This window comes from Manis pentadactyla, chromosome 2 (genome assembly GCF_030020395.1).
Source record: "Manis pentadactyla isolate mManPen7 chromosome 2, mManPen7.hap1, whole genome shotgun sequence".
Taxonomy (NCBI): Eukaryota; Metazoa; Chordata; class Mammalia; order Pholidota; family Manidae; genus Manis; species Manis pentadactyla.
The window spans coordinates 133,517,082-133,541,019 of record NC_080020.1 but is presented as its reverse complement, the minus strand read 5'-3'; the positions used below and the strand labels follow the sequence as shown (position 1 = coordinate 133,541,019).

At 45.2% G+C, this 23,938-nt stretch overlaps 1 protein-coding gene across 1 annotated transcript in view; it reads right to left on the bottom strand.

Annotated features, from left to right (window-relative positions):
- Positions 1-23,697, bottom strand: part of DAP (death associated protein) — a 67,857-nt gene extending 44,160 nt beyond the window's left edge. The window contains exons 1-2 of the mRNA XM_036896677.2: positions 23,524-23,697; positions 4,804-4,900 (exon numbers count right to left, since the gene is read on the bottom strand). Of these exons, the coding sequence (XP_036752572.1) occupies positions 4,804-4,900; positions 23,524-23,578 (152 nt within the window). The 5' untranslated portion in view covers positions 23,579-23,697. The remainder of the gene's footprint in view (positions 1-4,803; positions 4,901-23,523) is intronic.
- Between the last annotated feature and the right edge of the window lie 241 nt (positions 23,698-23,938).

The window sequence follows — 23,938 nt, the reverse complement described above, 5'->3', positions numbered from 1 at the left end:
AAGCACACATGTATAATTTAAAAAATGAGTATACATGCACTGGAGGTGCAGGCACTGAACTGTTTAAGTTGCTGGGTTGTGTGATCAAAGTCTCGGTCACATTCCTGGTCTAGAGCACCCACCAGGTCAGGATGGGTGACGGCTGCAATGCTCAGCCTGGGCAACAGTCAGCACTGGCACACGGTGCAGTCACCTGCCATGTAAGCCCTGTGGCTAACAAACTATTCTGCCACCACTGCGCTGGTATGCCAACAGGGCTGGGCACTGCCAACCAGTTGCCTACTGGCACGAAGTGCTGTCTATTTGTTATGGGTTGAACTATGCCCCCCACAAATCCCTATGTTAAAGTCCTAACCCCGAGGACCTCAGGATGTGACCTTACTTGGAAAGAGGGTTGTTGAAGATGCAATCAGTTGAGATGAGATCACAATGGAGTAGGATGGGTCCCTAATCCTGTATGACTGGGGTCCTGATAAGATGGGGAAATTTGGACACAGACATACACAGGGAGGAGCCATGGGAAGGTTAGTTATGCCACCACCAGCCGAGGAGCTACCAGAAGCCAGGGGAGCACAGGTCCTTCCCTAGAGCTTCTGAGGGAGCGCCGCCCCGCTGTCACACTGGTCTTGGACTTCTGGCCTTCAAACTGAGAGACACTTTCTGTTCTTTAAACCACCCTGGCTGCAGCTCTTTGTTCTGGCAGTTCGAGGAATCTGCTCCACTGCTTCTACAGGGAAGGGAGCAAGCCTGGCAGGAAGTCCTGTTCACTACAACCCTGGGAAACAAGAGAGGGCTCCTCTGAGCCTCTGCACAGCCATGGAGGAGGAGGTCTGCCCTCGGCACGGACTGTAGGCTCAGAAGCAGACACACTCTCACCTTCCCTCAGCAGCCGCTGGCAGATGCCATCTGCACCACCAGCAGACCCGGCTGCCTTGTAGGGATGGGGGGTCCGCCCCAGCTCTGGCAACTTTCTGCTGTCCAGGTGCCACAGGCCTATGGGTTCCTTTTACCACTCCCTGCTGGTACTCGAGCTGTGGTATTTCACTCATGTCCCAAGTTGCCTACAGGGTATGCCATGGATCTATGAGTCTCAGGGAGGCAAGGCTGATAGTGGGAGCTGCCGAACACCTCTTTCTGACAGTGAGAAATGTGGTTCTTGTTATCCACCATATATTTACTTATTTGTTTAATCCTAGTATATATACATAAAGCAATTTCAGAATTGTTGAGCCATACCCTGTAAAAAACACATTTAGTAATGGGATATAGCATTAATGTAGTTTTGGTGCCTTTTGTCTTCAGCCTTATAGAACCCAGTCAAAATACAGTTTTCCAAAGTTACTTAGGTGAGGTCTTTTCTTTCCCACTCCTTTCAAGGGGCAGCATTACAATGGGGCTCATCTGTTATAGTCTGGATTCATCTTGGGTCTCTCCCACCTGCGGGGCGATTTGAATTTGAACCGCGCTTGTTTTTCTATGGGAACCAGTAAGGAGGTCCTAAGTCAGAGCCCTAGGAAGAGCCAGGCCCAGGGCAGGGCTGCACCCTCTGCATCATTATCACCCCCTCCCCGCTCCCTTCCTTCCACCCCTTTCCCACCCCATCCCAGTCCACACCAAACCTTCCATTTCTAGTTTATTCTCCCTCTCACCTATCCTTCCTAATATCTAGTACTGAACCTGGTTCATGGTAGGGACGCAATACATGCTCGGCACGTAACTGTTTTTCTTTAGTGAATCCTATGGACTTCTGAAGTCCATTCTGTGTCTGCAATTTCTCCTTTACTTAGTGAGACAGGGCACATCATCTCAATACACTCAACAAAAGTCTTTAAGGAAAACCACTGGTTCCCTTAACTGGGTCAGTTCTGAGACAGAATCTAGCAGCCAGTCAGGAAAGTAATAGCTAATAATGAAGCCCATTCCTCTTCTTGGATATGAAGAGCCACAGGTAACTAGAATTCAGCTTGATAGTTGTTCTTGGGCAACATTTTCAAATTTCTGCTACTGCTGCACCCCCACCCCCCTTTAAAATATAGCATCTCAAGTAACTTGGCAGCACAGGAAATCATTTGGTACAAATCTAAAGGGAGTAAGAGCAGCATTAATATTAGCAAGAAAAACAATTACAAGTAAAAGTTGTGTTTTGGGGGGGTTTGCTCAAATAACCTTTTTAATGCTCCAGTTGTCCATTTTTCTCTGTAATCAGTATTTGATTTTCAGATTAATGAGGCAGGAACCACCAAGTAAATGAAAGTCAGTTTTAAAAATCTGGGAAGGAAAGCAAAGAGCTTTGCAAACGTGTATCTAAGGAGGAAAATGACATCTGAGACTATGCACTTATTTTCATACCCAGAGAACACTTGGATCAAAACATGTAAAAACATAAAACTTTAGGATTAGGATAATGCTGATGTTGAAGTCACATGTCGTGACATTTCCAAGACAATAATTAAATGTTGATCAAATTCTGCAAATAAATAGGCCTTTCCATATGTGAAATAAAACCATCCTAGTCCCCTGAAACGTTGTTGAACCCTGATAATTAGACCAGCCACTGATGATGAGGCTGCATAGGTGGGATTATGGGCTTGAGGAGTATGGAAACGGTTATGAGCAACCCAAGAATCAGTAATTTTATTTTAAAAACGTATTTTATTAGCAAATCTAGTAGTACATTAAATTAATATAATTAATGTGTTAGCTATAAATCATTACTGGCTAGGTATTGCTGACTGGCTATGTATCATTGGGCTGGATAACGTCCCCAAACCTTGGTTTATTCATCTCTAAAATGGGCAGAGTAATACCAGCTTACAGGTGGTGTGAGTTTTAAACCTGATATGAAGCACTTAGTAGATTCCCAGCACAAAACATACACTCAACTGTTAAGCACAGCCTAATGCTAAGAGTGGGGATCTGGGTTCAGCTGCCAGTGTTGGAGGCTGGCCTGCCACTCATTCACTGTGTGGCCTTGGAAAAGTCACCTCACTTCTCTGAGCTGCTGAAGGGGAAGTAGTGATCTGGAATGGGGATAATAATCAGTAACCAACTACGAAACAGCGGTGACAGTAACTAGAGCAGTTATGAGGATCCTAGAGTCAACATGGACAGAACACTTAGAACAGGGCCAGGCTCCCCATCCTCCAGAGCATCAGCGATGGCAGTGCACTGTGATCACTTCACCAGCCCGCCAGGACAGGGTGGCGGGAGTGAACTATGACGAGCACCAAGCCTGGTGCAGGGGCTGAGAAGGAGCTGTGCTGGCAACATATGTCAGGAGCTTCAGAGTCCGCAGAGGCTCACCCCATTTCTCAACGGTGGGACAAGTGGTTTAACCCACAGCAGTGAAGAGCGAACCAAAGCCAGGAGGACAAGAACTACACACCCGGAAGGAATACATTACAGCAATTTGGCTGCAGGCAACAAAAAACCCTTGCTCATGTGTTATGCAAACCCTATCCTGTAGTCAGCCTGCTTCAAATACCTGGTTCCACAGAGAAGAATCCTTTACAGTGAGTAAGATGCTAAAATCTAGTGTTGGGGTGCTGGCTCTTCCTCCTGCAATCATTCATCTTCTGGCATATTTATTTCAATAGTGCATCTTGGACAAACACTATCTTTCACCTCATGAAAAAAAATCAATAGAAAACAAATGGCTGTTCTGTCCTTATTTCTAAACATGCTAATAAATTATCATCTCTTATTGTATTGACACTGTGTTCCACAGGGAAATAGACATTTGTGCCTTACTCCACTTAAACTCATGCAGAAAGACATGTCTCATTAATTTTCTGGGATTTTTTTCCAGGCAAGGCTTTCTCTCTCAGTCTCTTTTATCCTTCTCAAGCAAACAACTGGATAGGGCATCCCAGGTTTCCTAGTGGAGAAAATGACCACAGGCCCACACACTCTTGTCCTCGATTCCTGGGCTTAAATTCCTGCTCCATCAGCTTACAAGGCACACGACTAAGGCAGATTTATAGCCTCTGGGATTTCAGTTTCCCATGTGTAAAGTGGAGAGATTACCACCCACTATTCAGGACGACTGGGCTGACATGAAATACTGCACCTGGTCCAAAGAAATATAGCTTAACTGCTTTCTACAGCCTTCCCACACTTTCTTTCCTTCTCTGGGGACAAGCTGTACGGCAGAAGGTTTGGTGTTCACTTTCTTCTATGTGGACAAGCTGACAGGCATGTGCATTTGTGGGGCATATTTGTGTACTACAAGGTGGAAGGAAATGGATATGTGTCAAGGTCCTTGAGCCAAGCTTGCCATCAAAATCTCCAAGGGAAACAGTTAATTGATAGGGGGACAGCAGGGAATCATGCTATCTGGGACTCGGGGGCAGGGAGGAGAGGTGTCATTTAAGGACACCTGAGCATTTAAAGGGTGTGGCCTCGCTAATACTAGATTTAACTAAAGAATCTGGAGGATCCAGATGCTAATGGACATTTAACAAATCACTAGCACTCTATCACAGCTATAGAGAATGCCAGGCCCACTGCAGAGGTTCGGGCAAGGGGCATTTGCCAAAGTCTCAAGTTTGTGTTCAATACTGCAGTGAAGTTGAGGGCCATTGCCCAGATTGACAGCATATGCTCAGATGTCGTCGGGAAAGAGAACGCAGTCTAGATGGGCTATTTTTCTTGTGTTTGGGAACAGAACCCCCACCTCATTGATTAGGAGAGGAAAAATACACAGCCCCAGAGTTATCAGAAGCAGCAAAGAGAGCAAACGTTAATGTGTAACAGTAATGGTTACTCATGAAATGCGCTCCAGAGTGACCAGAATGCTCTCACCTGGGGCTTTCCCATTCCTGGTCGTCCTTGTCCTTCTCTTCTTTGGCATCTCCCGAATGCGGGTGTTTCTGCACAATTCGCATCCCACCAGCTTTCACTAAAACAAGAACAGAGGAGGGGTATGATCAACACGGAAGCAGGACCACCCGAGGACCAGCAGCACGAGCTTCAAAGTGTTTGGTTGCCCCACAAGTTAGTCCAGATAAGCTGGCAGTGACAATTATTAACTACAGAAGATTAGGCTGTTCAGGGGAGATTCAAAATGACACAGCACTCAGGGCTATCTTTTTTTTCAGATCCACTTAGAAACTTTCCAAGGCTCTTGTTTAGTTGTTTGGTCTCTTTGGAAGTATTTCCTAAGAGCAGTGGCATAACCAGAGCATAAACCATGTGGAGAAAGTGGCTGCTTGCTTTAGGTTCTGCACATCTTGATGCAACAAGGTCCTACATAATCCCTGCCCAGTGGTATTTTCTCAAATACTGCTGATACTATGGATAGGGTGAAACAGCCACAGGTGACATGGGATAGCAGCTATGCCACAGTCAGAGCCCACTCAAGTGGCAGCCCAGGCTTCTGTGGCAGCCTTTCCTGAACTGCGCTGTGAAATCTTAGAGTTGGCAGATGCTAACTCAGTTTTCAAAACAGCCTTATTGAATATACTTCACACACAATACAATTCGCCCATGCAGAGTGCACCACAAACAGAAACCCCCTACCCATTAGTGGTCACACCCCGATCTATCCCTCCTTTCCTCCAGCTTGTAGCAACCAGTCACCTACATCTCCCTATCCTGGACAGTGGACATAAATGGAACCACAAATATGTGGCCTTGGTGTCTGGCTTCTTTCACTTTGCATAGTGTTTTCAAGGTTTATCCACATTGTAGCATGTGCATTTCATTTCTTTTTATGGAGGAATAATATTCCATTATATGGACAGACCACCTTTTATTTATCCATTCATATGCTGATGGACATTTGGGTTATTTCCACTTTTTGCCTATTATGAATAATGCAGCTATAAACAACTTGTGTACAAGTTTTTGTGTGGACACATAGATATATACCTTCATTTTCTTGGTATACACCTAGTAGTAGAATAATGGGTAACCTAAAAACCATCTATTTACCCTTTTGAGGAACTGCCAAATGCTTTTCCGAAGCTGCAGCATCATCTTACATTCTGACCAGTCTGAGGGTCCCAATTTCTCCCCATGCTCACCATCACTTTCTGTGTATCTTTTTAATTATAGCCATTCTTGTGGGTGTGAAGTGCTATCTTATTGCAGTTTGATCTGTATTTCCTTAATGGCTAATATACTGATACTGCTTTACAAGGAAAAAACCCCCAAAACAAACAAGAAGATTAAGATCTATTAAGTGTGCAAAATGCTAGGCTAAACAAATTCAATGGGTTTCCTCAAGACAGATTTTCTCAGCCTTTAGTGTGTGCTGCAAGCTTTATAAGGGGCCCAGAGCATGTCATCTTTCCCAAATGTATTCTACCACAAAACCCCCACCCCTACCCCAGGAATGTGGGTTATCCTTTAGGACTATAGTGTTCCACAGAATAGTCTGTAAATGCTGGCCCTATATCCAAAAAGCTAGCCTCACATGGTCACCAGCATGTGCTTTGGGGCCGGCAGGCTCCTCCATGCCCTCAGCTATGTGGTCGCATACTAGTTAGGCCCTCAAAGCCTGGCTGCAGGCTTCATCTGCAGGAAGGGGGTGAGACCTGAGTCCTAAGGTGAAGTTTAAGTAAGGAGGCGGCTGAAACCTAACCCCCATGTGATGGCATTAGGAGGTGGGGCTTTGGGGAGGTGATTAGGTCACAGGGTGGAGCCCTCAGGAATGGGATCAGTGTACTGATGGAGAGCCTGGAGAGAGCCCTTGTTCCTTCCACCATGGGAGGACACTGAAAAGACGGCCATCTGTGAGCCAGGAAGCAGGCCTCACCAGACACAGAACTGCCGGATCTCAGACGTCCAGCCCCCAGAACAGTGAGCAGCTCAGTTCTGCTGTCCCAAGCTGCAGCTTGTGGTGGTGCTAGAACAGCTGGACAGGGCTGAGACAGCTCCTGGTGGCCTCCTGGTGCAGGTGAGTATGTGGAAGGAGGCAGAGAGTGTTCACTGTACTCACTGCCCTGGCTCTGGGTGGGGGGTGCACTGCACCTCCTCCTCCTCCTCCTCAGGATGGCCACACCCGGGTGCTGTCACAGCACCGAGCACACCACCCAGTCAACTTGTCAGGCCTCATCCTCTGGCATTACAAATTTGGTTGGACCTGGCTGAATTATGAAAGTCCAGGACAAGATTTTTGTGTTTTGTTTTAATGACAGTGAAGAACAGGAAGGGGAATATGAAAAACACCCTCAGCCTTAACACACTTGGTGTTAATTAGTTTCCAACTTCCCTGGCAGAGTTTTGTGAGCCCTCTGACTTCAGGAAGCTGGCAAGGCCTGCTCCATGGCCTGCAGACCTCAGCAGCAGTCTCCCAGGAAAGGAGAAGCAGAGGGCAGGTAAAATAAGGGACTGTGCTAATGGTGTGTGTGTCTGCCGGTCTGGGCTCAGAACTAGAATCCACCAGCTGCAATCAGCACCTCCTTTCAGTGGGGACTGGACATTCCCCCTTTGGAAAGGAGGAGAGAGAATCCTGCTCAGTAATTCTCTCAAAAGTCTATTTTTCATCCCATCTCCAGATATTTATTCCCGTCATTTTATTTTTCATTTCTAGAACCTTCCCCCTCCCCCAAATTTATCTGATCTTTACCTGATAGGATCTTAATTCAGTTCTCAGGTTTCTTTTATATATTTAATCATTTTAGGCACACCTGTCTCACAGTTGTACATCCAGTTATCTTATGATCTCAAGTTCCTAGAAGTTGAGCCCCACTGTTTTCATCTGCTGATTCTTCCTCTTGAACCACGTGACTGCAGATTATGAGGGTTTGTCTTCACTGAGGATTTGTCTGTGGGGATCATTTGGGGCCTGGGGTGCAGGCAGCCTCCCTTTGACATACTTCTGCAAACGAGTACAGGCACCCAGAAATCCTTTTCACATCAGATTTCTCACAACAGGAATTGTCAAAGTGCAAATCTGAACTCATAGCCCATGTGCAGGCAGGCCTGCATTTATAAACTCTCAAGGAGACTTTCTGCTCCATCTGGAATCCAGGCTGAAGCAGGGTAGTCACCATCCCACTGTGTTGCTGGGCACATTTATTTATTCCACCGTTGCCCCAAGGGTTTGACCTCTGAGCACACAGCTTTACACTGGGGTCTTGGGCTAAACAAGGGCTTTGGGGTGGGCCCTAATCCCATCCGACGGAAGAAGAGGAAGAGACACCAGCTCACTCCCTGCCCCCTGTGGGCCCAGCCTCATGCTAACTGTTTTGAATTTCAGTTTCTTCTCTGGGTGTGGTTCCTAGGGGTTTCCCTTGCTTTGCACTTAGATTTTAAAAAATGAAAACAAAGACCCATTTGCAAGTGGCTTATCAAGATGTCCCACATCATATAATCTGCCAAACCTTAAGAAATGGAAACTGAAAGTAAAACTGTGGTACGTTAAGATAATTTTCCACTCTGCAGAAATGTACGTTTGGGGAGTTATGAATGTTTTTGGCGAAAGAAGTCTGGAAGAATTGTCCTACTGAATGTTGTTTTTTTAAATTCATTTTCCTTACCCATTCTTATCTCGTGCCCATTGGGAACTGATGAAAGGTGCTTTTATGGGCTGAATTGTGTCCCCTCAAATTCATCTGTTGAAGCCCTAACCCTCATAAGCTCCGAATGTGACTGTATTTGGAGACAGAGCCTTTGAAGAGGTGATGAAGTTACAAGGAAGCTGTAGGGCGGGCCTAATCCAACTGGACTAGTGTCCTCACAGAAGAGGAAGACACAAGGACGTGCACAGAGCAAAGGCCGTGTGAGGACAGAGAGCAGGCAGCATTCTGTAAGCCAAGGAGAGAGGCCTCAGGAGAAACCAGACCTGCAGGCACCTTTATTTTGCACTTCTAGCCTCCAGAACTGTTAAGAAAATAATGTCACTGAAGCCACCCATTCTGTGGTGTTTCGTTACAGCAGCTTGAGCAAACTAATACAGATGACCATTTAAAGATGACCATTTAAAAATATCCTCGGAATTGTTTCAACCTGGCAGACACAAAATAAAACTGTAACTCACAGAGATGTTCCATAAACTGACTCAAAGTAAAGAGAGCTGTACAACAAACCACAAAGAAAATTGACAGTGAAGGTCAAGGTGACATCTGAAAGAATCAGGTCTCTGCAGCTGGCAAGGAGCACCTGCCTACTCCTCTGCTGAAGCAAGGCTCAGTCACTCCCCCACCCACCAGCACTTCACTTAATTTACTTTATAAAAACAATTAACTTCATCAATCCCTCACAGTATGTGCAGTGATTAATGTAGCAATAAAAAGTAGCAATAATAATAATAACTCAAGGCTGAGACAGATTCATTTTAACTTGCAATACTGCCAAAATATATGACAGCACATATTTATTGTGATTGTTTTATCACTATCACTAGAACTCTTCACTTGTAAAAAAGACAAAAGCAGAGTTAATTTTGCAGAAATCTTTGTGGGATTATTTGCAAATATGAGTATTTTTATGAGACATTAGAAAAAAGGAACTTGGATTTTTATTGTGCTGGTTGTTATTCAAATGAGAGCTTCAAATTTAAAGAATGACAAATTCATCTTTGCAGAAGTGCTGTGCTGAGGTTAAGGGCATGGATCCCATAGTCAGATCCTTAGATCCAAATCTGTGTGTGTGTGTGGTGATCCAAATCCGTGTGTGTGTGTATGTGTGCAAGATCCAAATCCGTGTGTGTGTGTATGTGTGCAAGATCCAAATCCGTGTGTATGTGTGCAAGATCCAAATCCGTGTGTGTGTGTGTGTGTATGTGTGCAAGGTGCTGACACGTGCCTCAAGGTCCTCCATCTGTGAAGAAAGGGTGACCAGGTCTCTCCCCAGGGGGCTGCTGAGGACTAAGTGGTGAGCATGTGTGAAGGACGTCCAACAGGTGCCTGCACCAGACAAGTGCTCAACTGTCAGCGTCTCTTTATCACTCGGGCTCTATCAATTGGCACCTGGGACTTGGCAAGACCCCTGGAGTTCTTGAGCCCTTGGTGCTTTAATGTCCCTAACGGCATTTCCCCCTACGTAAAGCAGGGGTGGACCTCTGCGGGTATGAAGGAGTAGATCCCTGTACAGTGCTCATCACTGAGGTGCCCCACTGACAGGGTCAACACGCCATCATCAGCACTATCCTCAGGACAGCACCATCTAAGGGAGGAAGCTTCTGGAGAACCACAGACCCTGGTTGATTCTTCAACTTCACCCTTCTTCCCCACTGTTATGAGCCAGGCACCACCCCAAACCCTGGCCATGCGACATCCCACTTTATACCAGAGGAAATGCCGAGGCACGGAGTGGAGAGCCAGGGGCACCAAGCCACGCACTGGCAAGAACAGACCTGGATTTGACTCTGGCAGCCAGCACCCTTAGCCACCCCCGACAGGCCTTCCTTGCTTGGACCTTCCAGGAAAGGTGGCATCAGTAATTGCTCCTAGAGAAACACAAAGTGACAGCCTATGCAGGTTCTGCTTACTATGCCACCTAGTCAGGGGAGAAAATGCCTTTGGCATTAAAAGCTCTCTGCAGAGCAGCTTTCTGCCTCAGGGGCGAAGACAGGAGGAAGCATCCTCCGTGGTCAGAATTTGCTTGCTAAGCAAATACTGAGCAAGTAACTGCTGGCATATTCTACAGGCAGAGCATCCCCTTGGGTGTCAGGGTGCCTGGCTGGGTGGGAATCACTGACACCTCGTTCTTTGCTTGTGCTCAGTAGCAGGCTAGAAAGATCCACAGCTGGAAGTGGAGTAGGGCATGAGAAGGGCCTCCCCAGGGTGGCTGACACCCGGCCCCGGAGCCAGGCCACAGATATCCGCAGAACCCCAGTGCAGACATGAGCACCGCCTGCAAGGGCATGTGGTCTTCGTTCCTGCCTGAGAAGAGCTACTGAAATGTGATTCACAGAAAGCAGTCCACCTAAAAGAGAGGACAGCTTCAGAAGATTGTCTGCATGAGGAAAAAGCAGAAAGCACCCAGAGCTGCAGGTTGGGAGTAAAGCCAGTAATTTCAGGGAGGGAAGGCAGCAGGTGGGTCATGTGCATATGGAGCTGGACCAGTCCCCGGATCGGTGATACTGGGGGGCAAAGGGTGGAGGTGTGTGGTCCATCTTAGTTCAGAGAGGAGGCTTTACTGGGAGAGGAGAGAGAATCCTTTGGCAACAAGAAGTTACCCCATCAATGGAGGCATGTGGCTCTGAGGTGCAAAGCTGTGGGGCAGATATAAAGGGTCAGGCAGAGAGCTGGGTGCTGACCCCATGAAAACTCTGCCCTGAGGACACAGGGTCCTGACCAGCTTTTAGGACCGTGGGCACTGGGGGGCAGTAGGCTTGTGCTAAGAAACGAGCCCCTGCCGAATTCCTGAGCTTGCACCCCTGCCCGTTTTATCTCTAAGAAAGCTCTGGAAGAGGGAAACTGCTACTCTGTGCTTAGCATCCTGGACTGCTAAGGTGGGAAGGCCCTTCAATGCCACAGGGGAAACCCCATTCATTTTCCAGGGGTGGAAATGAAGTTCAGAGACACGGCAGGTCAGCCAGGGCCATGGAGCTTTGGATCCGAACTAGTAGGCCAGGCTGCCTTCCACAGCAGTGCATGCTCCAGCTCACCACTGGGCTGTGACCCCAAGGATGGACTGCATGGTGACTGGGCCAAAGCTGAGGAATGCGAGGTATCCTTGAGCTTGGGAAGGCTCCTTTCAAAAGGTCCAAAGGAAGCAGGATCCATGCCTGGAGGTGCTTCAGTGAAGCCTGGCCCTGGGGCTGGTGGACAGGCAGAGACTGGCTAGGCATACACCAATCCCAGTGCATTCGGGCTGGGGCTGTTTAACTGGCTCCTGACCAAGTATGGGGGAACAAGACTGGTAGACATAATGCACCCTTCTCCCCAAAAGATGTCCATGCCCTCATCCCTGGAATCTGTGAATGTGTTGGGCTATATGGCAAGGGGGAATTAACGTTGCTCATCAGCTGACCTTAAAATAAGGAAATTATTCTGGCTTATCCAGATGGGCCCACTGTAATCACAAGGGTCCTGAAATGTGAAAGTGGGGGGCAGAAGAATCACGGTCACAGTATGAGAAAGGCTTGGCCAGCCATTGCCAGCTGTCAAGTTGGAGGAAGGGGCCTAGGAATGTGAGAAGCTGGAAAAGGAAAATAAAAAGATTATCCCCAGAATCTTCCTAGAAGAAACCCAGCATGCAGACCAGTTGATGTTAGCCTGCTAAGACCCATTTTGGACTTTTCATCTTCAGGATTATGAAATAACTATGTTGTATTGTCTTAGGGCTCTCTCTAAGCCTGCTGGGCTTTGCTACAGCAGCCATAAGAAAGTAACGTGGTGGAGGATTAAAGATGGCGGCATGAGAGGTGAGACAGAGGCTTCCTCTAAAACCACATACAAAAATATAATTAATACAACTAATCCTGAAAGAGCAATAGGAAAGAGGACTGTGCCAAACTACATACACCTGGAGAAAAGAATAAACGTCACAAAACAGTGTAACATACCAAAGCCGTGGCCAGAGGGACCCAAGCCCTTCCCCCACCCCAGCTCACCAGCAGGAGTGGAGACCTGGGACTGCTGAATACCTAATTCCGGAGATCTGCTCTGAGAGCACAAACCTACATTTCATGGTGCTTGCATGCTACTCTTGTGATTAGGGGGTTGGAAAGCTAAGACAGGCAGAATTCCTGGAGAGATTGAGATTTCAGCCGCTTGTGGAAAACAGGGATCCATATCCAGCTGCTCTGGGACAAAAGAAAGGTGGGCAGTCTGAGATACTTCCTAACAGCGAGAGGGCTGCTAAAGGGGCCAGGACTGCACAGAGCTTACTGCTCAGGAGAAAGGACAGGTAGACAAAATTGTCTGGGTGCACTCTGCCCAGCAGATTGGGAGCTTTCACGATCTGCAGGAGCGCCAGCTCCCTGGTTGGCTACACAGCTCCAAGGACCCCCTCTGTGACAGGCAGCATACTATACCTTTCTCCTGGCCAGCCCCACCTGGCTTGCAAACCGGCAAACCCTACCCTGGCGTTAGGCCAGCTAGAGGCAAGACCTGTCTACAGCAACTACAAATGCAAAGCATAGAGGCTTATACCTGTGTGCTTGGCCCACTGGTTCAGGCAGTGGAGACAGGCATAGTGGTCAGGAAGCAAAAAATAGCTCTTTCCTCCCCTCAGGTACCAATATCACTCCCCTGCGGCCCCAGACATTGCTTCAGGGACTGAGCAGCTCCAGAAAGTAGAGCTTCTGGACACTAGAGGGCGCCACACACAAATAAGAAAAACCAAAGGAACCTGGTTCAAAGTAAAATTATTAATACAACTCCTGAGAAAGATTAAAATGACATCGACCTTATGAATCTTCCTGAAAGGGATTTCAAAATAAAAATCATTAACATGCTCATGGAGGTACATAAAAATATTCAGGAACTCAGGAATGAATTCCAGTCAGAGATCCAATCACTGAAGAGCACAATGGTGGGTATTAAAGCAGATTAGGGTGGAGGAGACAATAAATGAAATAGAAACTAGAGAAGAGGAATACAAAGAAGCTGAGGCACAGAGAGAAAAAAGGATCTCTAAGAATGAAAGAATATTGAGAGAACTGTGTGACCAATCCAAATGGAACAATATTCACATTATAGGGGTACCAGAAGAAGAAGCGAGAGAAAAAGGGATAGAAAGTGTCTTTGAGGAGGTAATTGCTGAAAACTTCCCCAATCTGGGGAAGGAAACAGTCTCTCAAACCATGGAAGCCCACAGATCTCCCAACACAAAAGACCCAAGGATGACAACACCAAGACATATAATAATTAAAATGGCAAAGATCAAAGACAAGGACAGAGTATTAAAGGCAGCCAGAGAGAGAAATAAGATCACATACAAAGGAAAGACCATCACACTATCATCAGACTTCTCAGCAGAAACCTTACAGGCCAGAAGGGAGTGGCATGATGTATTTAATGCAATGAAGCAGAAGGGCCTTGAACCAAGAATACTTTATCTGGCAAGATTACCATTTAAATTTGAAGGAGAGATTAAACAATTTTCAGATAAGCAAAAGCTGAGAGAATTTACCTCCCACAAACCATCTCTACAGAGTATTTTGGAGGGACTGCTATAGACAGAAGTGTTCTGTAGGTTTAATAGCTGTCACCAAAGGTAATAAAACCACAGTAAAAAAAGAACAGCTAATTACTAAGCAAATGCAAAATTAAATTAATTATCCCCAAAGTCAATCAAGGGACGGAAAAAGTGTGCAGAATATGATACCTAATATATAAAGAATGGAGGAGGAAGAAAAAGGAAGAGAAAAAAAAGAACCTTTAGATTGTGTTTGTAATAGCGTATTAAGAGAGTTAAGTTGGACTCTTAGGTAAGGAAGTTAACCTTGAACCTTTGGTAACCATGAATCTAAAGCCTGCAATGGCAATAAGTACATACCTATCGATAATCCTCCTAAATGTAAGTGGACTGAATGCACCAATCAAAAGACATAGAGTCACTGAATGGATTAAAAAACAAAACCCATCTAAATGCTACCTACAAGAGACTCACTTTAAACCCAAAGACATACACAGACTAAAAGTGAAGGGATGGAAAAAGATATTTCATGCAACTAATAGGGAGAAAAAAGCAGGAGTTGCAGTACTTGGATCAGACAAAATAGACTTCAAAACAAATAAAGTCACAAGAGACAGAGAAGGACATTACATAATGATAAAGGGGTCAATCCAACAAGAAGATATAACCATTATTAATATCTATGCACTCAACACAGGAGCACCTACATATGTGAAACAAATACTAACAGAATTAAAAGGGGAAATAGAATGTAGTGCATTCATTCTAGGAGACTTCAACACTCCACTCACTCTGAAGGACAGATCAACTAGACAAAAAATAAGTAAGGAGACAGAGGCACTGAACAACACATTAGAACAGATGGACCTAACAGACATCTACAGAACTCTACACCCGAAAGGAGCAGAATACAAATTCTTCTCAAGTGCACATGGAACATTTTCAAGAATAGATCATATACTAGACCACAAAAGGAGCCTCGGTAAATTAAAAAAGATCGAAATTGTACCAACCAGTTTCTCAGACCACAAGGGTACGAAACTAGAAATAAATTATGCAAGGAAAATGAAAAATCCCACAAACATGTGGAGGCTTCACAACATGCTTCTAAATAACCAATGGATCAATGACCAAATAAAAACAGAGATCAAGCAATATATGGAGACAAATGACAACAATAATTCAATACCGCAAAATCTGTGGGACACAGCCAAGGCCATGCTAAGAGGAAAGTATACTGCAATATAGGCCTACCTCAGGAAAGAACAATCCCATATGAGCAGTCTAAACTTGCAATTAATGAAATTAGAAAAAGAGGAAAAAATAAGGCCCAAAGTCAGTAGAAGGAGGGAAAGATTACAGCAGAAATAAATAAAATCGAGAAGAATAAAACAATAGAAAGAATCACTGAATGCAAGAGCTGGTTCTTCGAGAAAATAAACAAAATAGATAAACCCCTAGACAGACTTATCAAGAAAAAAAAGAGTCTACTCACATAAACAGAATCAGAAATGAGAAAGGAAAAATCATTACAGACACCACAGAAATACAAAGAATTATTAGAGAATACTATGAAAATTATATGCTAACAAACTGGATAAACTAGAAGAAATGGACAACTTTCTAGAAAAGTACAACCTTCCAAGGCTGACCCAAAAAGAAGCAGAAAATCTGAACAAACCAATTACCAGCAACAAAACTGAACTGGTAATCAAAAAACTACCTAAGAACAAAACTGCTGGACCAGATGGCTTCACCGCTGAATTTTATAAAACATTTAGTGAAGACCTAATACCTATCCTCCTTAGAGTTTTCCAAAGAGTAGAAGAAGAGGGAATACTTCCAAACTCATTCTATGAGGCCAGCATCACTCTAATACCAAAACCAGGCAAACTCACCACAAAAAAGAAAATTACAGACCAATATCCCTGATGAACATAGATGCAAAAATTCTCAACAAAATACTAGCCAGCCAATTCAAAAATACATCAAAAAGATCATCCATCATGATCAAGTAGGATTTATTCCAGGGATGCAAGGATGGTACAACATCTGAAAATCCATCAACATCATCTACCACATCAACAAAAAGAAGGACAAAAACCACATGATCATCTCCATAGATGCTGGAAAAGCATTCGACAAAATTCAACATCCATTCATGATAAAAACTCTCAACAAAATGGGTATAGAGGGCAAGTACCTCAATATAATAAAGGCCATATGTGACAAACCCACAGCCAACATTATACTTAACAGCAAGAAGCTGAAAGCCTTTCCTTTAAGATTGGGAACAAGACAAGGATGCCCACTCTCCCCACTTCTATTCAGTATAGTATTGGAGGTCCTAGCCACGGCAATCAGACAACACAAAGAAATAAAAGGCATCCAGATTGGCAAGGAAGAAGTTAAACTGTCCCTGTTGGCAGATGACATGATATTGTACATAAAAAACACTAAAGAATCCACTCCAAAACTACTAGATATAATATCTGAATCAGCAAAACTGCGGAATACAAAATTAATATGCAAAATTAATGGCATTCCTATACACTAACAATTCCTATACATAGAAATCTGTGGCATTCCTATACACTAACAATGAACTAGCAGAAAGAAAAATCAGGAAAACAATTCCATTCACAATTGCATTAAAAAAAATAAAATACTTAGTAATAAACCTAACCAAGGAAGTGACAGACCTATACTCTGAAAAGTACAAGACACTTATGAGAGAAATTAAAGAAGATACCAATAAATGGAAACACATCCCATGCTCATGGATAGGAAGAATTAATATTGTCAAAATGGCCATCCTGCCTAAAGCAATCTACAGATTCAATGCAATTCCTGTCAAAATACCAACAGCATTCTTCAACGAACTAGAGAAAATCATTCTAAAATTCATATGGAACCGCAAAAGATGCTGAATAGCCAAAACAATCCTGAGAAGGAAGAATAAAGCTGGGGGGATTATGCTCCCCAACTTCAAGTTCTACTACAAAGGCACAGTAATCAAGACAATTTGGTACTGGCACAAGAACAGACCCATAGACCAATGGAACAGATTAGAGAGCCCTAATATAAACCGAAGCATATATGATCAATTAATATATGATAAAGGAGCCATGGACATACAATGGGGAAATGACAGCCTCTTCAACAGCTGGTGTTGGCAAAATTGGACAGCTACATGCAAGAGAATGAAACTGGATTATTGTTTAACCCCATACACAAAAGTAAAACTTGAAATGGATCAAAGACCTGAATGTAAGTCATGAAACCATAAAACTCTTGGAAGACAATATAGGCAAAAATTTCTGAATATAAGCATGAGCAACTTCTTCCTGAACGCATCTCAAGCAAGGGAAACAAAAGCAAAAATCAACTCATGGGACTACAGCAAACTAAAAAGTTTCTGTATGTCAAAGGACACCATCAACAGAACAAAAAGGCATCCTACAGTATGGGAGAATATATTTGTAAATGACATATCCGACAAGGGGTTAACATCCAATATATATAGAGAATTCTCATGCCTCAACACCCAAAAAGCAAATAACCCAATCAAAGAATGGGCAGAGGATATGAAGAGACAGTTCTCCAAGGAAGAAATTCAGATGGCCAACAGACACATGAAAAGATGTTCCACATCACTAATCATCAGGGAAATGCAAATTAAAACCAGAATGAGATATCATCTGACACCAGTTAGGATGGCCAGTATCAAAAAGGCTAAGAAAAACAAATGCTGGCAACGATGTGGAGAAAGGGGAACCCTCTTACACTGCTGGTGGGAATGTAAGCTAGTTCAACCATTGTGGAAAGCAATATGGAGATTCCTCAATAAACTAAAAATAGAAATACCATTTGACCCGGGAATCCCACTTCTTGGAATTTACCCAAATAATACAACTTCTCGGATTCAAAAATACATATGCACCCCTGTGTTTATCACAGCACTTTTTACAATAGCCAACATATGGAAGGAACCTAAGTGTCCATCAGTAGATGAATGGATAAAGAAGATGTGGTACATATACACAATGGAAAACTCTTCAGTCATAAGAAAGAAACAAATCCTACCATTTGTAACAACATGGATGGAGCTAGAGGGTATTATGCTCAGTGAAATAAGACAGGCAGAGAAAGACAAGTGTCAAATGATTTCCCTCATTTGTGGAGTATAACAATGTAGCAAAACTGAAGGAACAAAATAGCAGCAGACTCACAGAATCCAAGAAGGGACTAGTGGTTACCAAAGGGGACGGGTGTGGGAGGGCGGGTGGGGAGGGAGGGAGAAGGGGACTGAGGGGTATTATGTTTAGTACACATGGTATGGGGGATCACGGGGAGAACAGTGTAGCACAGAGAAGGTAAATAGTTAATCTGTGGCATCTTACTACACTGATGGACAGTGAGTGCAATGGGGGTATGGGTGGGGGCTTGATAATATCGGTAAATGTAGTAACCACATTGTTTTTCATGTGAAATCTTTTTGTAAGAGTGTATATAAATAATACCTTAATAAAATAATTTTTTAAAAAGGGGGAACCCCCAACCTCTCAGGGTGCTCCTCTGTCTGAGGTTGCCCACACTTTCTAAGTGTGTAACCTTTTAATCTTAAAGTCTTTGTCTCCAACTGTTCAGGGCTCTCCTCTTTCTCTGAGGTCGCCTGCACTTCTTTCTCTCTAAGTAACTTTAAATAAAACTTTTACTCTGCTTAAAAAAAAACAAGAAAGTAACGCGGTGACACATGCAACTCACAGGCGTCGCCATGAGGCCCTGTACCATGATCTACACTCACTGTCCCTCTGACGAGGCCAAGCGCTGAGACGACAGGCCAGCAGCGGCTGCTTCCTCTCGGAGGGCTGCTCAGGACAAGAGAAACCTTGATTTGTTCAGCCGCTGAGATTTTGGTCTGTTACCATGGTGAGTTCTATTACTAATAAAACTGTGACTACATAGTACTTTATACTTTTCACGTAACTGTAACTCATAGTAGTTTACACAAAAGTGAATATTCCCTATAGAAACAAGATGATTTCTGAAGTTGAGAAGGGGACAGCAGTCCCCAAATCAGTAAGCGTGCACGGGGCCTTGTCTGAAATGAAAGAGCACCCACAGAGGATGGACCTAAGTCCTAGAGAACAGAGGGACATCCAAAGTCTGCTTGGAAATGCCCTGTTCCACCCTGACTGGAAGTTTTTGAAAAAATGCATTGACTAAAAGGGCCCCCCCGCCTCCTTTTTTTCTTGGTATGTCCCGAGCCAAAGCAAATCTCTTTTCCATACCCTTCAAGCACTGATCAGGGATTGGGTTGAGGACACTGGGGGTCTGCTTAGCAAACCTGTGACTGTATGGCCAATACAATGGAAGACAAATCAGTCTTCCATTGCTAGCATCAGAGTGGACAGGCAATTTGAAAAGCTTCCTGCAGGAGGTAATTCAAGGAGAATTATCACCCACACACTTTTAAGTGCAACCTGAACTCATGACTGAGGGATTGATTAATGTAACAGAGAACTCAATTCTTTTGAAGTTACCAAAAAAGCATTCTATTTCCCATTTTACTTTCAATAAATACAACCCTGTTTATATTTCCATTTGACTCAATTATAGAAGGGATGGAAAATCTACTTTTTCAAAGAAAACCATACATAAAATTAGGGACGCCCAAAGCTATCACAATATTAGATTTATGGAAACTTGACTGACATACGGTTTTGGTTCCCCTGGGAAATGGAGGGGAACAGGGCCAGGAAAATAAATTTAACAAAGAGATTTTATCCACATCACTGGCACACTCACAGATGTTGGCAGAAATGAGTAACAGTGCAGCTGTTTTAGGCTGGAGAACACATGTGCTGCTGTTCGATGCAACAGAGCCTCACTAATTCTAACTTTGCTAATCTGTATTTGTGCTAACTCATACATCAAACAGTCTCACCCCACATCACTGTAGTTTTTTGTAGTTGAGGGCAGTGGAGAGGCCTCAGATAATTAAGACTTGATTACCTACATAGGACCAGACAACAGGGCGCTGCTGGGACGAGGGGCAGCGCCTCGCCCTGGAGCCGGACTGAGTATTTGCACAGCACCTTTCTTCCCATCTTCAGAAGCCTCTGCCAACAGCCTCCTTCATCTCACACCTGCGGGCAGGCACCTGGCAGTGACGGAGTACCCTGCTGGAAAGGGCCGAGGAGGTTCCTAAGGCACAGGCTCTTCAGACGGGTGCCTCTGAAGTCCCTGGCTCAGGGGAGTTGGCAAGTAGACACTCCCAACGGTTCAGCTGGTTTCTAAAATGGGGCGGTTCTCTTTATCCCAACTGTAAGGACTACTTAAATGACAGAACTGTCCCAGTGAAGGGAGCAGAATATGCCACCTCAAAATATGCCTCTTCAGCATATGGATTATTTTGAGTTGACCAAGAAACAGCAGACAAGGAAAAGCTCTGAAAATCTTGCAAAAGTTACCCTCAAGTGAGCGACATTTACATTTATAAGGGAAATTTCCATGTATGTTTGCTCAGTACCAGGAAAGAGAAGGATGGCTCTAAATCGGGAGAGAAAATTACATCTGCAGCACAACCTCCTCCTGGCTACGGTGCTTTTTCTGGGAGCCTCCAGTAACTGGCCTTCCCAATTCTTCGTTTGTCTTTAGCTGAAGTTGGTATTTAAGGGGATAGCGTGGGCCACTTCAGGGAGGTACTCAGTTTTCTTGGGTTTCCCCCACAAATAGAGGAGGTACGGATATTAGTAAACTTCTGTTTTTCTCTTGTTAATCTGTCTTTTATTACAGGGGGGTCCCAGTTGAGACCCTGGAAGGTACAGGGAAAATTATTTTTCCTTCCCCGTGACCAACATGTTTTAACACTCAGCAGACCTGAGTTACCGGCCTAATTGTCAGATGCAGCATCGACTGGCTGAGCCGGACCCGCGTTGTTAGGACTCCGTGGAGGCAGTTAGAGGCACGGGGAAGTTGCTAGCCCTGCACGCTGTGGGGGAGGTGAGGAGTGGTAAGAGGCTCTGAGGGAAGTGAGGGGTGGTAAGAGGCTCTGGAGAACCTCGGTCAGGAGCTATTTATTGGGAATCTTGTGCCAAGTACTGTGCTGGCCCTGAGGAATAAACATAGCAATAAGGCCCAGCCCTGGAACCAAGAAGAAGAGAAAGGCTGACGGCTGAAGGAAGGTGTGACCTTAAAAAAATGGGGATGTAGTGGGAATGCACAGGAGGGCACCCAGTTCAGACGGTGATAAAGCGGAAACACAAAAGAACATGAAGTCACAGAAGAGCATTTTACTGTTTCCGATTGAGGGTTTTAGCACAAATCATTGTTATCCGACTTAAGCACTTAACGAAGGCATTCCTTAAATTTTTACAGCTGTAATTTTGATTTATGAATTCTGCTCTAGGCTATCCTTGATGATTATTCATTATAGTGGGTTGCCTTTTTTTTTTTTTAATATCTACTCTGCAGAAATGCCTACTCTTCAACAATGCCAGAGTAAACAAGAACACCGTGAGCCTTCTGCCAAAAACAGCTTTCCCACAGGGGCTTCTGTGACCGGGGGAAGGCTGTGCTGGGTGGTAAAATACCACATTCAGAAAAAGGCACCTCCCTCATGGCACCTCCGGGCCTGGATGCCAGGGCCTCCTTCCAGCTTTGGCTGAGCATGACCGTCTTGAAAAACGAAGGACAGTGACAGTTCCCCAAGTGGCTCCTGCTAGACTGGGGCCCCAAAGGCTAACAGACCTGCCCTGAGTCACCTGAGTAACTGCCCTTGGGCGCCAATCCTGGTGGACGGAAGGAACAGGGCTGAACAGCAGCAAAGGCAGTCCTGCCCTGCAACTTTCCTGGAGGAAGACTTTCCCAGCTGGCCCAAACTTCCCATTTCATAGATTAGGAAAACTGAGCTCGAGAAAAGTTATGGATCTCAAAACTTGGAACCCAAATTCATTGTTGCACCAGCACAAATAAAATTGGCTCCTTGGGACAAAAATAAGCAATGTAATTTGTAATTCACAACACCTGGCTGTCTACAACTCAGAAAGAAATCAGAGTCCTTCATGAAATTTCTCCCAGGGAGTTAATATGTACAGTGTATACCTGGTCTTAAAAATCTCCATATGGATATACCTTTATATGCAATTTAATTACTGCTCTTTTGATTGGGTATCATTCCAACAAATAACTTCAATGCCACTCATTGCCCAGGGCCACGGAAGCCATGGGCCGACTGCTACTGCCAGGTCCACAGCTGTGAGTGTAAATGAAGGTGTTCTTTTCTGCTGTGCTGCCCACGTTGTCAGGCAGCTGGACGTGGCCCCGTTGGGTAGGAATTAAAGGCCAGAGTGATCTTTAAAGGAAATCCCTTTGAGGTGTTTTTTTTTTTTCAACTAACACAATACAACAGCCCCCAAAATCTCCTTTCCATTACAGTGTAACTATTTTCTAAAACCCCGTGTCTGTCAATGCCCCATGCTAGCCATTTTCTCCTTACTGCCACGTAGCTTTCTTGTTGTTGACAGCTTCTTTCACCAGTGAAAAATATTACCTACGTCTGGAATGCAACATGTTTAAAGAACTGCTGTATTCATCGGGTTGAGGCAGAGAGTTAGTGTCCTTTAGTGGGGACAGCGGATGAGATTATGGGGATATTTACTATAACAAGAAGGTGGCACAAATGTGCCACAAAAAGCAGCCATGTTTCGCTAAAGGCTTCTCTTACTAGAGTTTGAAACACTAACGTGTGCAATGAAGACCCTACAAGAACCCCACGCTGACGTGACTCAGCTTCTGGGCCCCAGCCGCCCTTGACTCAATCCCAGTGTCCTTCCATATTGATGGGATTACCATCCCAAAGGAGAGCAGAAATAGAGAGCGGCCAGTTTGGACAGTCAAAACAGCAAACAGGAACTATGCTCAGAAAGGGGGGTGGCGGTATGAACAGCAAGGCGGCTGCTTAGATTCATATTTTCTAAGAAGACTCTTTCCTTTAGCTCAGACGTTTAGGATTTGCAAAAAGACACCACAAAACAAATCAACACTTTTGAGAAATAGCCAGATGCAAAAGAAACTGGGGGCGGAGGGGAGTCACATTGAGTGATTAATGATAAAAATCATTTCCGCTCCTTTGGTTTTTTTGTGGGTATGAAATACTGTCACCCTACAATTCATCATCACCGTGACATTAAAAACATTGATTTTTCATTGTTTTGGCTACTCATTTTTCTAAAACATCTGTGCCTTCTAAGTTCGACGCCCAAACTTTTTTTCGGAAGTTGTGCAACTGGACTTATACGAAGCATTCTAATTTGCACGGAACTCCCGCAGCTCGCGAAGTTTCCAACACTTTAAAGCGAACGTGTCTCGGCAGCGCGGGGACGCGTGTCATTGGAAGCCCCCGAACCGACACGTCGCGCCTCCCCGCCAGGCCCGCCCTCGCCACCCGCGGCAGGAGAGAAAGTGGGATTGAGTCAGTACCGGCGGGCGGGTGTCCGGCTCTCGTCTCCAGCTTTCCCTCGGGAGGTGAAGACATGGTGCCACCGCGTTTCCGAGGGCCGCGGAGAGTGTGCACGGAGCGTGGGCGCGGGCGACGAGGGAGGCGCGTGGGCGGCGAGGCAGCGCGGGGGGCGAGCCGTGGTCTCCGGGAGGGGGCGGGGCCGCCCTGCGCCGACGTGGCGCAGCCTCGCCCGCCCACCCGCGGCTGCGCGTTGACGTCGCTGCGCCCGGCCCCCCTCGCCCCGCGCGCCCGGGTGCTGAGCGTGCGTATTCGGCAGCGCCACGTCGGAAACCGTGGCCGGGGGCGGAGAAGTAGGGGGCGGTGCAGCGTTTGCGATCGGGGTGGCCGGGCAGAGGCTGGAAGGGCAGTCGCCCGATGTAGAAAAGGTCCCAGAGG